Source organism: Helianthus annuus, chromosome 9 (assembly GCF_002127325.2).
Source record: "Helianthus annuus cultivar XRQ/B chromosome 9, HanXRQr2.0-SUNRISE, whole genome shotgun sequence".
Classification (NCBI taxonomy): Eukaryota; Viridiplantae; Streptophyta; class Magnoliopsida; order Asterales; family Asteraceae; genus Helianthus; species Helianthus annuus.
Window position 1 is genome coordinate 166,789,513 of NC_035441.2, and position 16,592 is coordinate 166,806,104.

Here is a 16,592-nt window from a genome sequence, read left to right on the forward strand (position 1 = left end):
GAAATTTCTATATCCAATTGTCATTTTCTCGCTAGATTTTTTTAGATATCTCTTTGCATTTAAAAAAATATCAGACTTTTCTCATTGTGTGATACACAAATTATACTATACCAATTACCTAACATATATATTAATATATACAAGATTCTAATTTATTCTTAGCTTGGTTTAACAGCCGACTAAACAAAACTAAGAAATATAGAAAAAGTGATGTTCTCTAATATTATATATATTTAATTTGTGTGTATAAATTTGATGAGTACTAGCAGCATAAACAGCATCCAATTTTCCAATAGAGCTCTTCTTTCCCCTTATAGAGAATGAGAAAAGGTTGGTCTGGGAGACGGATCGAAGGGACCTTGCCAGATAACCAGATGAACGGTATCTTTAGAGCACTTGACACCAATGGAGATGGAAAGCTCAGTCGCAAGGAACTAAAGGTGGGCTTGAAAAGTTTTGGCCTGCGTTTCGCAGGCGTCAGAGCTAAGCGTGCAATCCGTCATGTTGATGCTAATGGTGATGGTATGATCAGCGAGGATGAGATAGATGAGCTCACTAAATATGCTTCCAAGTGGAGAATATAGTCACTCCTCAATTCGACGAGATCCAAAGATATACATAGGATATTAGGATGCATGCAAGCTGGTTCTATTGAGGAGGTCATGTTTGAGTAGTATTGTGACTTTATAAACGTCTTTATGTAAGAAAGTTAGCAATGTCTAATATAGGGTAAATTACACTTTTCGTCCTTTATGTTTGTATCGAATTGCAATGGATAGCCTTTAAGTTCAATAATTACAGTCATAATCCTTTATTTGGAAAATTCACTACATGTTTCGTCCTTTAACACTAACAAGGTTAAAATTTCCAGTTAAGTCTATTCACTTAAGGGCAGTTTAGTCTTTTTACCAATTTAGTTAAATTAAAATCTAAAACAAAGCCTAATGTTTACCCTCACCCCCTTCATCTCTCTTTAACTCAGACTCTCCCCCTCCACCTCTTTAAATTCTCTGGAAAATAAATCACCGCCTTTGACAACCACTATGTTGTCCTTATTTGTATCACCATCAGAGGTCTACCACTACCATTGACGTCAACCGCCATGGACAGACTCTTGTAACCATTCGCCTTAGGCCTTGAAATATAATCTTTGGATCTGATAGGCGCCTTCTTCTTCCCTTAAAATACACACATGAACCCTAAATTTTGCAGTCTCTGCCTCTTGCTCCTGACGGCCGCTCCCCTCTCTCCCGTGCCCTCTCCGTTGCTCTCCTCCTCACAGATCTTCAGGTAACCCTAACCCGCTTTGTTATCTTCAACTTCTAGAAACTCAAGTTTAGGTTTGGTTTGGTTTTTGAGTGTAGATGGATGCTCAAGTCAATCCCCCGGAGGTGTACCGGATAAAACGGAGTTCGAACGGTTGTCGACGTGTAGTGGCGGTGCTCGACGGCGGACGACGATGCGCCGGTAACGAGGCTCTGCCTTTGAGATCTCAAATGGGGAAGATGAAAATTGTAACAGAGCAGACATTTTCTTTATTCCAATAATAGACTTTCGTTTGTTTTTATGTATCATTAGATCAATTAAATTTAACCATTGAAAATTTTAATCCAAGGGTGAAGACATCCACAGTTCCCCACTTTTTAATGCAACTTGAGTGAGGGGGATTGTGGCTGCGGTGGTGGCTGGGTTGTAGGAGGCGGTGGTTGCAGGGGGTTGTTGGTTGCGGTGGTGGATGAGTTGTAGGGGGTGGCGGCTGCAGGGTGATGATGGTGGTGGAACTTGGACCATGGTGGCTAAGATACAAATGTTGAGAGGAGGGGGTGAGGGTAAATATTAAGCTTTGTTTTAGATTTTAGTTTAATTAAATTGGTAAAAAGACTAAACTGCCCTTAGATAAATAGATTTAACTGAAAATTTTAACCTTGTTAGTGTTAAAGGACGAAACATGTAGTGAGTTTTCCAGATAAAGGATTGTGACTGTAATTATTAAAGATAAAGGCTATCCATTGTAATTCGATATAAACATAAAGGATGAAAAGTGTAATTTACCCTCTAATATATGTATTGTTGGTTGCTGTTCAACTAAACAACTTCTATTTTTTTTTCTCAGATATGGCTTTGTTGTTTGTCAATTGAACACGTGATTTATTGACAACTATTATTCAAAAGCTATTTGCACAATATATATTAATATTATTAATTGTAAATGACAAATTGATAAATTCCAATTTTCAGATATTATCAAGAGATCGAGAAGGTGCGTTGCATTACTATGGATAACTCAAAATAAAATTCATCAGAATCTTTTTGAGTGAGGGAAATACAATTCAGGATGCAATGTTATTTTAATTTCACATATTATATATCATAACTCAAGCACAAATTCTCACCTACTGCAAAGACAGCCACTCGGCCATATATATTTGAATTTTATGTTAGAAATAATCCGTTCATGTGGCCTAACGGATCATTTGAGTAACGTTGCCAATATGACATAATTATAAGTTCCTAACATTTACTTGATGGAAGTAATTGTTATAAGTTACAGGGACTTTACGATTTCCCTTTAGATGCCTTTAATAGAGAGAATACTAAGAGTTTATAACCAACCATGATTTATGATCATAATTATAGATCATTAGTGATAGTAGTCATGGTTTATAAATAGTTATATAAAGAACTCCTTTTATGAACACCACCACTACACTTTCTCTTATCATCTCATCAAGACTAAGGCATCATAACGGGAATCATGGTTTCGTCATCATCGTCTGCGAAGATAGTCATTCCCACAAGTAAGTGCCTATAATTTCATGTTCATAATTATGTAAGTCTTGAATAAACATGATTAGGGTTCTATGTTTTTGACCCATGTTTATAGATATAATCAACATGTGGTATCAGAGCAATGTTGATTATATCAATCTGACCATGTTAATCGATCTGTTACTTTGTCGATTTTTTGCTTTACATTCACGTGATATGCAAAAGCATATCTATGGATCTTATGGAATTGGAAGTTAAAATATATATAATAAATTTGTTCCAATATTCCATGAATCGTTATTCATGAAATGACCAGACTTTTCAAAATCCATTAAATTTTAGAAGTGTTATGTGAATGATTTATTTGAATATCAATTGCACTCATGAATTAATTCATTTAATATTCATAAATTGTTTTACTATGAATTTTGTACATGAATATAATATTCATAAGATTTGGATCATGACAATTTAATTATTATTTTATTTTTGTACATGAACGATGAACATTGACTCTTAATTGGTGGGTTCATCTTTAAAGACTTCACCAAATTTTTTCATTCACTTTTGTTTTATATTTCTATGAAGTTAGTGGGGATATAATTTTGTGATTAAAAATCAGAGTAACGATGAGTTTAAATAAATGGGCTCTTAGTGAATTAATTGTATATTAATTTTATATTAATGGTATATTAATTATTGCAATTCTTTATTCAATGTGATTAATTAGTGAATTAATGGTATATTAATTTTATATTAATGGTATATTAATTTTTAACTTTACGTAAATTTCCATGCCAACAAGAATCCATCAATTGGATTATTTCTTTGATTGGATTTAGTTTTGCAAAAAGGATTTAATCAATTGAGATATTTTATTTTGCAATCGATTTAATTTTTTTGCATATCGTTTATATGACAATCGGTTTGCAAGCCTTATTTATTTATTTACTTATTTTTGCTCTAATATGGAACAACTTGTGAATGGTCCAACTTAAGTATGCAAGTTAAATGGCAAACTTCAATGATCGATGATTGAACCAACGGGATATCATTTGATTAAACATTGAAGCTTTAGTTATGCCATCTTATGTAATTATCTGTATTAGCATAATTTACATAAATATTTCATTTCTGGCCCAAAGGTGTTATGTTATATTTATGTGCTTTACCTTATTGTGTATGTATGTTCATCATGATACATGAATTTTGGTCAAAGCCAAAGCGAAGCCAAAGTTCATGTAGAACATTGAGACAGACTATATTTATGTGTGTTCAAAATATATGAATTTTGGTCAAAGCCAAAGCGAAGCCAGAGTTCATGTAGAACACTAAAGACGGTCTATTATTTTATATCGTTCATTATGCCTAAAATTTGGTCAAAGCCAAAGCGAAGCCAAAGTTCAGGCAGAACATTAAGTTGGTTTTTATTTACGTAAGTTATTAATATGTTCATAATACAGGAATTTTGGTCAAAGCCAAAGCGAAGCCAAAGTTCATGTAGAACAATAATTCAGTCTATTATGTATGTTCATAATGCATAAATTTTGGTCAAAGCCAAAGCGAAGCCAAATTTATTTAGAACATCAAGACAATCTGTTATTTATGTACGTTCATAATGTCTGAATTTTGGTCAAAGCCAAAGCGAAGCCAAAATTCAGGTAGAACCTTAAATTAGTCTGTTATTTTGGTGTTATAGTAGACTATATCTTCAATATAATAATTTGTGTCTGCCTTACTTGATTACCCCATAATGTAAATCACTCCAAGCTTCTTCTTAGGTTTGTATCTCATCTATTTCATCCACTCTAATTTCAAAACCTAAAATGTTTTGCTTACTAAAGAGTTTCTACAAAATTTGCTCTTGTTATTTTGTTGATTATTTCTTAAGATATGATAATCCTACTGCTCTTTTCTGATAAAAGTTTTCCAGAAGACAACTAGAGTATGACTAGTGGGATAAGTCAACCATTATATCTTTTATGATAATCAAGAACTAATTTAATTATTGCTATCATGTGAGCTATTCTAGATTCTAAATTTCCGAAGACTAATTTGTTTTCTTTGGAAGAATCAAAATAACTCCTAAGATGCATGCATTACTCTAGATTCTTACTATAAAGTTAGTGGCATATGCGAGTACATCATGGTGTACAATACCATGACTCATAATTTAAAGGTTTACACATGGAAATCAGTACACTTTTCCGGTGCATTACATATAACTTTTCCACCAATACCATATGTTGCCTTAAGAATCAACTATACCACTCAAGAGTACCAAAGAAAAACGAGTGTGTTGATTAGCAGCATATGTACAGGAAAAGGAATGCATGAAACTGGAAAATTAGATGTTGTTCATCTCACCGCCACTAAACCTTAAAGGAGGATACTTTTAAGATTCAGCGATAGTATACAAGTACTATTTCCAGCTATAAGTTTCTTCAAAAGGAAAGTCTCGCTGCAATTTTGTGTCATTAAACCAGGCATGAGCGTCGAGACTATCCATTATTCAATGGAACAGCTGGCTAAGATAAGTAGTCAGAAATTTATGATATTTAAGTCTGCTAATGATGATATTCCAATCAACACATGACGAGTTGACTCTAGTTCTTTGTGTTTCCTTACCAGAAATCAACAAATAATTAATATGAGAGTTAGTGGCAAAATTTTATGTTAAGACTATAAGGGTGTAAGGGGTGCTCACCTCTTAGGTGAGTCCCCCCTCTTACACACAATCAACCAGAATAAGCCACGTCAACTCCCCTCTAACACTCCCCTAATACCCCTTTTTGATGGCGGCACTCACCTATTAGAGGAGTTGGTTTAAAAAAAAAAAAAGGAAAATTTTTGATTGGTCAAACTCACCCTCTCTCCTCTCTCTCTCTCCTCCCCTCTCTTTGGCAACCACTCACCCATTTCACTCCCTCTCTCTAACTCACCTAAAGGTTGGCAGCACCCCCCTAATAGGGGTTTTGGGTCACCGATGGGGTCCCCGAAGGGTGCCCCGATCACCCTAAGAACCATAATAAACTGTTTTATAATTAGGCTTTATGATACCTTATATATTCTGTAGATTATTCAGAATTTAGTATCAATATGAAAGCTACATTATGATAGTTGTGAGGTTTGCATGGTTAAAACAAAGTCACTCTTACCTTAAACTCTCATTTTATTTGTCATCTCAATCTGGATAGAAACCTTATAAGATAGCACTAGATGATGCTACACTTTTTCACAACCTTTTGTTATCATGAAAATTTAACAAAAGAAAAATGAGACTTACAAATTCCATCCATTAAGACCAAATTTCATGAGAAATCATGACTAGGTTAATGAAGGATGAAATATTATCAAATCTCATTCTTAGTGATTTATGAGCATGTGTTATAAGCCTTAATATTTAAATGGCTAAGGGAATAAATTAAGTTCCATTAGAAGTTATATTTCATTGGAACTTATCCCAAAATGAAATATTCAGACATAATTCATTTATCATAATATTTACTTGTATTTAATATGTCTTATATGAATAAAGATATTAAAGAAATTAATTCATGTATACTATGATTCCTTCTAAATATGTCCTCAAATATTTTATAACATCTGGATATTAAGGAAATCAAGTCTAACATATATGAAAGGTTCCCACAACACGTACATCACTGAAACTCATCTTGTAGCATTCCTAGAGATCTAAAAGGTTAGTGGGAGCATTAAGTGTCTTTATCTTAACTTGCGAGAGTTGCAAGAGGTAGGGGAGTGAAAGCTTGTTGTTACATCAATTTGTACATCTTGTACAAGACACTGCTCCTTCACAACTTTTCTCTTTAAGAATATACTGCTACTTTAACAAAAGTTTCATTGTTGATTAGACATGGGCACAATCAGATTTCTTGCCATAATTGGAATCCTCAAACAGAGAAACTACAAGGAGTAACTTCATTAATTTGTTACTCTATTAGAATTTGTTGGTCTCCTAATGTTGACCATAAGCATGCTAAATTGTTAAAGATTTCTAAGTTAGTGGGAGCAGTAATAGTCCTTATCAGGACTTGCAAGAAATACAAGAGGCGGGGGGAAGAGACTTATTAATTATTACTCCGATTACACCTCTTGTACACCATACTCCACCAACTCTTACACACTTAGAATCTTGAAAGCGATAGCAACTTAATCAAGAGTTAATCCATAAATCTGAAACTCATTATACAACCCAATAATCAACTACGGAGGTCATATAGGTTTAACTTTGATGATTATGTATCCTCTTTCACTTAAGTTGAAATGGATATTGGAAAGTTTACTGGTCCTAGTTCCTCTAATTAAGCCAATAGCATCAATCAATTTTCTAAATGGAATAAGAATTGTTATTAGCAAATTTGATTTTAACGTTTGGGATTTGGTTGAATTACCTAAGGGTGTTCATCACTAAACAAAATCTGAATGGAAACGTTAAGACGCTAAAAATATGATTGATTGTTAAAGGTTATGCTTAGAAGAGAATTATTTATCAAAGAATCATCTTACATTTCTTACAAAATGTTTCTTTGAGGATCATTGTTGTTCTAGTGGCTTATAATCGTTTAGAGCTACATTATATGAACATTAAAACAACTTTCCTTAAACAAAGACTTACATGTTCATAAAACAACCTGAAAGTTCTAAACTGAAGGTCAAGAACACTTACTTTGTAAGTCGATTAATTCCATGTATGGGGTTAAGGCAAACATCAAAATGTGATGAAATCTTAATGCATTTTTTCATCAAGAATTAAGTGGATTTATGTACCTACCTCAAGATGAGTGGGAGTAACTAATGTAAACTTGTCCTTATATAGATAGCACTTTTTGGATAAGTATATGTTACACAAGTCAAATAATTTCTCACACATATTTTGATATAATGAATCTCGGAGATATCACTTACGCGAGAGATATCAAAATATACCGAGATAGACTCAACAGGACATTAGTTTCGTCCCATAAGCTTTACTCTAAAGCGGGCTCTTACATGTGTAACAAATAATATAGCTCTCCTTTAGAAGATAAAATGATAAATGATATTACTTCCTTATGCTTCCTTAATTAGAAGCCTTACGAAGGTTCAAGTCTATACTCGTTTAGATATTGCTCACATTGATGAAAATTAGACCACACTAGATTATTGTGAAGCATCTTACGATATCTTTAAGAAACGAGAAAGACTATAAAGAAGAGGTTGATTATTCTTACCTTGATTTTGTAATATTCAAAAGAACCTAAAAGTCAATTTGGGGTAATCCTTATGTTTGCAGACAAATTTATCTTATGGAGGAGTCATAAGAAACTGTTAACAACAACCTAAATTATAATGACATAATATGTTGTTAATTAACAACGCAATTGTCACTAAATGTTGTTGAAATTTTATCAGTAGACTCATAAACTGATTAACTCCATATAAATACTATATTGAAGACTTACTGTGAAAAGTCAGCTACCTTATTTCCTCGAACAGTAACAATTCGAGAGGTACTGCATTAAACTTCGATACAAAATTATTGTTCGTTTATGAACAAGAAGAGGAAACTAATTATTTGTATCGAATACATTACATTCATGATATGCTTGCGGATCCGATAACTAAGGTCTACACCCAAATTCTTTTTAAGAGCTCATAATAAAGACGGGTTTTACTAAAGGCCTTACATAATAGCATATCGTACATATGAATGATTAATTATTATTTTTTCCTCAATTACACAATTTGTTTGTCTATAAATACGTATGTGCACCTGATGACGTATAGACAAGAATTATACAAATTAATTTCAAAGGGCTTACCTCAGTCATTTTGGTCTTAAATTTACGTATGTTTTGATTTGGGGTTGTAACATGATTAATGGGGGTCTTGAGTTGAAAATAACTCAATGACTGTATTTTTCTGTTATAGTTTCAATTTGAAACATTAATTAATGTTATAACTTGGCCAAACTTACTTATGCTTCTCACAAATGATCACTCGGCCAAGTGGGAGCAGGGGCGCAGGATTGAAGGGGCGGGGAGGGGCGGCCGACCCCCCGAACTTTTCGCGCAGTAGTGTTACGTATGTACTTTTCGTATAGAATTTTTTAGGTATATACGTTTTCGACCCCTCGGTTTAAAAAAAATTAGATGTATACGTTTTCGACCCCGGGTTTTATAAAAAAAATTTAAGTATATACATTTTCGACCCCCGGTTTTATAAAAGAAAGTTTATTTATATAGCCCAAATTAGATTGTTATGTTTATTATAGCCTAAATTATTATATAAAGCCCAAATTAAAAGCCCACCTAACATTCTATCCAAAAAAACCCCAAATTGTTGGATTTGGTGGGATTACGAACTGATCAACAGAACACTCTAAAAAACAAAAAAAACCAGCACTTTTGTGGTCTTGTTCGCTGGAATCGCTGACTGCTGAGGAGACGAGGACAGAAGAACAGAAAGGTTGCGCTACTTGTGGTCTTGTTCAACTTCTTCAATCTTCAAGATATGTGTTTTGTATCTTTAGGTTTAATTTAGGGCTTCAATTTAGGGGTGAAATTGGTCCGATTTTTTGCCCTAAACTTGTTGAATCTTAGTTTCCGTAACTGTTAGAGTTTGGAATTTGGGTGATTTGTTTTGTTAACTTGTGTTATTAGACTATGCTATGGGGAAGAATAAAATCATAACTACGCGATAAAATTGGTCCGATTTTAATGTTTGAGAACGTTTTTTATTTGATACTAATTTTTGACCCGACCCGAATCGAATCATCGACGTCCGACCCGAACATACACATCGAAATTACGCGATAAATTAGGATTTTTAGGTCCGTTACCTTCCGACCCCCCAAACTTTTTTTTCAAGCTTCGCCACTGAGTGGGAGAATGTTAGAAATAACCCGTTCATGTGGCCTAACGAATCATTTGAGTAACGTTGCCAATATGACACAATTATAAGTTCCTAACATTTACTTGATGGAAGTAATTGTTATAAGTTACAGGGACTTTACGATTTCCCTTTAGATGCCTTTAATAAAGAGAATACCAAGAGTTTATAACCAACCATGATTTATGATCATAATTATAGATCATTAGTGATAGTAGTCATGGTTTATAAATAGTTATATAAAGAACTCCTTTTATGAACACCACCACTACACTTTCTCTTATCATCCCATCAAGACTAAGGCATCATAACGGGAATCATGGTTTCGTCATCATCGTCTGCGAAGATAGTCATTCCCACAAGTAAGTGCCTATAATTTCATGTTCATAATTATGTAAGTCTTGAATAAACATGATTAGGGTTCTATGTTTTTGACCCATGTTTATAGATATAATCAACATTTTAGACACTTATAAGAACTAAGATTATATCCCCATTTTATAAATTCAATATGTATATGTATCTCACTTTTGGGTAGTACCAATCATACATGGGATGACACTTAAAAACATTAAAGGACAAAGTAAACTCAAAGCTAGGGAATGAATAAAGGTAAATTTGTGGCATGCTCCATTCAATCATAAACCCGGTACTTCATTGCATGCTAACTCAACTCTTTTTGAGCTACCCTTAATTCAAGAGGGTTGTTTTATTGGCAAACCACCCTAATTTTTCAGACACTGTCTAGCTACTAAATCACACAACCCGTACGCCATGATATAAGTAGTATGTCTCCACCCCTGTCACACTAGTCAAGTCATATATATGCTTCTTAGATTATGGGGTGTGGGGCGTTGGTTGGGGCGGTGAAGGGGGTTTAACGCCGGCTACACCACCCGGCATGGCGTTTCGCTTGGCGTGGAGATTCTGTCTGGCATGGGGGGGGGGGGGGGCTGGGTGACATGGCGGGCTATGGTTGGCTGGTTCAAAGTAGCCGTTGGGGGTAGTCGTTGGCGGTAGCGGCCATGCCACGTCATTGAGCTTGATCTTCCATCACTAGTGATGGATTTTAGTAGGGGTGCCCATCACTAGTGATGGTTTTTTTTTAAATTATAAATTAACAATAATAATTGGGAGATATTGCACGTCCATATTCTTTTATTAGCATATTGTGTAATATGATACATGCATATACTATGTTATGGATTGTTTTTTATTCATTACACGAACCGGTCGGTTTAGTATACCCCGTCTACCCTTTAAAAAACCAAAAGCCCTATCCACATCTTTTCTTGTCGATTCTTGCAACTTCTTGAACATCTTTTCTTTAATATCGACTAGGAAATTAAAGAGCTTTCACAAAAACAAACTATGATGGGTAGATACCATCCACAAGAAGATAGTCTCGTCTGTAATATCTTCCGTTAAAAAAAATGGACAGAAAGGTGTGGTACTATCTGTTACGCTTTGAAACAACGGCAATGTGTACAGAACATTGATGTCGTTGTTTGAACCAGGAACACCAAAACATGAATGTCAAAACCATAAATCATTCAACGTCACCGCTTCAAGTATGATGGTTGGTCCTTTGACGTCACCCCTAACATACGCCCTTCGCAACTCTCTTGGACAGTTTTTTCATTCGATATGTGTACAATCGATGCTACCGAGCATCCCTGGATGCATCTAGCTTCATGCGCGGTGTAAATACGTGTGACGTCGTGTCTCGTCGGGTTTACGTAGAAATTATTTGGCATACAATTTAATGATCGCGTTACAAAAGAATTGCAAACATTCACGTGAAGTTCTTTCTGACATACCTAAGTATTCATCAAATTGATCGGGAGGGTTACCTGTCGTTAGTTGGCGAATGGCGGATGTGCATTTTTGTATCGGTGTGAAACTTCGTTTGCCCCTCCCGTCGTAACGTTCTTGAAACCATTCTTCGTTTGATTCGATGTCTCCTACAATCTTTAAAAATAAATCTTTTGGTAAACGAAACTGATCCCTAAACGTTTTGGCATTGTAGACCGGATTCTCCACAAAATAATCCTTCATTAACACTTCGTTGGCATGAATACAATCACGATCCACCATTTTCTTCTTTGGGCGGCTCAAACCTTCAAGTTCGTTATATGTCTTCTCGAAAATTTCAAGCGTATCATCGTCGAAAGACAAAGACCTATCGGTGTATAGCGGAAAACGAATCGGTTGGAAATTCATTTTTAAAATTATGCAAGAAAGTGGTATAAAATTATGTATTTGTGTGGGTGAAATATGTATTTGTGTTGATGGTATATATATAGTGTTTAATTTTTTTTTATTTTCTCATGGGTGAAATTGTAGACCAGATTCTCCACAAAAGAATCCTTCATCATCAACGGTAACATAACGTTCGAAATCCATCATATCAACGCGTGATAACTACAACGCGTTTTCATCACCACACGTGGTCGATTTGAGCGACGGCGGTGTATCACGCTATTTCACGCGTGGTGGAACACCCACAATGCGACGCCCCGACCCCCCTTAATAAACGGGGCACTAAAATTCGAACAAACTGAACATCGATCATCTCGAGAATCAAATTAAAGACCACATAATTGATCACACCTTTAATCATGTAGTGGTTTGGAAACGAACTTCTAAATTTGGAATGCGTGATCTAAACTTGAATATGAAGATGATGACAAGATTTGATTCTTCTAGATGAAAAGCTTTTTTTTTTTTTTTTTTTTTTTTTTTTTTTTTTTTTTGCAGCTATTGATGTTATAGTTACCAAATTGACCATTTAAACAAAATAAAAAATGTATATAATAAAGGTTACTAATAATATGGAAATTATTATGCCTTTTAAAAAGATATATGAAAATTATTATATACGGTGTAATTTAACTTCCTTATAATATAGTACTAGATTTTTACCCGTGTCGCGCGTTGCGGCGGCAACATTCCGTTTGTCACTTCGTTACATGTGATACGATGATGATATTAACACGTGTTGCCCACGCGTGACGTGACACATTTTTAAACATTGCTACACTTACGTTAGAGACGTTAACGTGGTTAGACATAGATAAAAAGAGAATAATGTCTCGCGTATTGTGGGGTAAAGTCGTAAAATTAATTTAAACAAAATAATTGAAGTGTTGGAGAATATGAGGTGTGAAGTTATTTAGTAGAAATAAATCAAGGGCCAATGTGTAACTTATCAAAAGATTGGGGTTGAATGGTAAAGTGTATTAACTTGATGGTCAAAAAAGAAAACTTAGGACCATGGGTCACCGACATGGTTTATAAGTTTATACCAGTTATTTAACCCACGCGTTGGGACGGGGGACACGGTGTGAACTTAATCGATATTGACTATGTTTGTTACGGGACTGGTAAGGTATTGGTAGGGTACCACCAATCGCTACACCACCTAAATCAACATGTGTTCGACTGTTAGTTTTTAAAATTTGATGTTTTTTTGTAATAAAGACAATATATTCATCAATTACAAAGTTATTTACTTACATAATTAAAAAATTTCATAGCTTATTGGTTTAATGGTATGGTATTCGACCCATCACAAAAGTAAATTAAGTAATGTATGTTCAAATAGTTACAAGTATAAAGTTAGGTTTAGTTTTGGTGTAAAAAATATTGATAACATATAAATATTAGTTAAATAAATAATTAGAAAATAGAAAACCTAAATATTAAATATATATTCAAGTTAAATAATAAGCAAAATGTAATTTATTAATTCTAGTAAATCAAATATGGAACGACACATATGTGAGTCATGATCCATACATAAATTGTGTTATTGTTGTGGAGCGAGTCATGATCCATACATGTGTTATATTTTTGAGGAAGTTAAGTTGTAATAATAGTAAAAAAAAGAATAGCAAAAGTAAAAAGGAAAGAAGAATAATCAGAAAAGAGGTAGAAGAGGAATCGAGCACCGTACCTTTGGGATAAATTTGTGTCAATTAACCGCCAGACCAATTTAGCAATTGAGTATTATGACACCAAACATCTATATATATAATAAACAAATAAGGTTTGGGACACGTGTCGTGTTGTGGTGCAACCACACTAGATTTTTGGCGGGAAAATGGATGGGTCAAAGTTGTTTTGTTAACGGGTTAGGCGGGATCCGGATTTCGACCCGACTACATAAGCTTTCTAAACACGCTTTCTTTTCTAAACCCTAGCCTTTCCATCCCTCTTCTCTTCTGGATCAATCATCGCCACTATCACCATCGAAGGATCAAATGTCCCACTATCACCATCGAAGGATCAAATGTCGATCAACAACTCCATCAGATCTCTCCAATTTCTCTTCTACTCTCTGTCTAGCGACCGGTTTTGGTGCCTCCCTCCATTCAAGCGTCAATTTTACATCTTCAAGGTTCGATTACTTTTATGAAAACATTACCTCATTAGGTAGATCTGGTGCTTTTTATGATTTGGCGATATTGTTATGGTTTTTGAAAGCAATCTATGTGGATTAGGGTTTCCGAATCATTCGATTTAGTATTTGGGATATGTATGCTTCGCATTTTGAAAGAAATATATGAACACTAGGGTTGAACGAATCAATATATGAATGTTCTTCGCTGCTTTAATACTGATCTTGTGTATCTGTTGTGTAGGTAAAATTTTAGGAACATGATGTCAGCAAAAGGTCCGAAAATGCTATGTAATTTGTGTTACACTCACGACTATTGCCTTTTTTGCCGATGAGTCTTCTTACCCAGGTTTGGGAATTTTCGATTAAAGGAGATACATTTTGTAAAATTAAAATAAAAGGCCCTAAAAGTAGGTACTGAGGTGTACATAGGTGATTTTGGTTTACCCTAGATATCAGTGGTATGAAACTAAATGTTTAAAACCAAGTATTTGACCCGTAAATAGTTTACCTGTGTTTTGTGCACTTCTTATTTGTTGATACAAAATATTGAAGATTGTTTAGGTTTGATGTTTGTGTTTTGAGAATTTTGTATAGATAAGTATCAAATTTGTTGGTTAATTTTATATGCTTTGATAGGCACAATTGATATATGTTTACTGATGAACTACACATTGTCTTCAAAATAGACACATATGACTACTTCTTTTGAATAAGAACAATGGATCTTACAGTAACCTAATGCTTAGAGTTTCCCCGCTGAAATTTATGTCATAACTTGAATTGTTTAGAGTTTCTTATTTGAGTCACTGAGGATGTAATTTTTTGTGAATGATGTTGATCAAGGTTGCACATTATAGCGAGCTTGCGCCTAAATGTGTGAGATCATATTATAGCTATTGTTGTGCACTGCTATAAAAGGCTCAAGAAGAGTTTGATATGTTGGTTTCGGGATTCGTGTCGAAGAAGGAGGTGAGTGCTGAAACGAGAAGATGTTGTATGACGGTGGTGGGGATGCGGATAGTGTCATGCCGGTTCAAAAGAACCATGAGTTTCAGAAGCATAAGTTTCAGCTGGGTGGAGTATGAGGGTCATAATGGTGGTGCTGGTGGTGGTTATGGCTATACACCTCTTACAGTGTAAGTTGGTTTTTATATAACATTCTATTTGAGTTGAGTACGTTGATATTATGGTTCATAGAGTGCTTTAACATTCTTTAAGAAAGCTGCACTTGCATCTTATATGAGAAAACAACCATATATTTTCTTGATTTTTTTAATCTTAATAAACAATTTTACGATTTAAGTCATGGGATATAATTATCTGTTTTTATATTTGGGTATTTTTCTTTTTTGCTTTCCATAATAAATGGTACATGAATCGGATTCAAATAGCCGAATGATTAGATTATTAATTTTCACGACAATATGGTTTTAACTGGTTACTTATTTGGTGGGTCATGACCCCTTGTCCACATTTGAGCTAAACTCTCCCAACCATTTCAATGACTTTTGATGTAAATAACTTTCCATTGGCTGGTCTTGATGGTACTCAGATATAATTCCCTTATTGTGAATGACCCCATTGCCCACAGTTGAGCTAAACCCTCCAACCATTTCAACACACAGGTACAATATTGATGTTTTGTAACTTTGTTTTTGCTTTTGCTTTGGGTAGAGGGGGTGTTTGGATTTGCGTTTTGGAACTGATCATGGTGATACAATCGTTGGTTTTTAATGTTTGGGGTTTTGGAACTGATCATGGTGATACAATCGTTTGGTGATACAATTGTTGGTTTTTTCTATAGTTGTTTTTACCCCCTGATGAAGCACTAAAGTTAAGTAGTCAAAATTATTATATAATAAAGTTGAATCAGTGTGTATGTGAAGAGGGAGTCAGTAAAAAAGAAGTAGTAAATTCAGTGTACATCTTACTTGGAGCTAAAGTTATTTATGTAGTTATATGAGCTGCAAAATGTGTGTAATTACTTGTACGCATCATAGTAATACTGTAAGCCATCAACGGTAAAATCGGTAGTTAATATAAAGGAAAAAAATATACACTTTGTAGAGTTTGATAATTATTATTTCTCTTCTACAAACTATGTGGGGGGAGTGTATGGCTGATTTATATAAAACCAGTAAAAGCTTTGGGGGAGGACAGGCTGACAAACATAAAAGAAAGGTATTGAAGAGAAAAGACTCAAGGGGTTAGACTCAGAAGGACTAGACTCAGATAAGAACTAAGAAGGACTCAAGACTCTGAACAAGACTCGATATTAAAAGAGAGAAAGAAGAGAGAATTATAGAAGAAGATTTTATTTCTTTCCAAGGATGATCTACAACTGAGGGGGAGCCTTCCTTTTATAGACCAAGGAAAGGCTTGATTACATCATCCATGACATCACGCATACATCACACCTAATAATACATAGAGAAATCTAGAAAAACATGACATAAGCGCTTACGTCACTTTAAGAGTGACTAAAGCTTTTCCTAAGCACACTGTTTACCACTTTAAGAGTGAT

General features: G+C 34.5%; 1 protein-coding gene across 1 annotated transcript; it reads right to left on the bottom strand.

Moving 5' to 3' along the window:
• Positions 1-11,409: 11,409 nt before the first annotated feature.
• On the bottom strand, positions 11,410-11,886 carry LOC110876695. The gene has a single exon (XM_022124857.1). It carries the CDS (start codon positions 11,884-11,886, stop codon positions 11,410-11,412), a length of 477 nt encoding a protein of 158 aa, XP_021980549.1.
• Between the last annotated feature and the right edge of the window lie 4,706 nt (positions 11,887-16,592).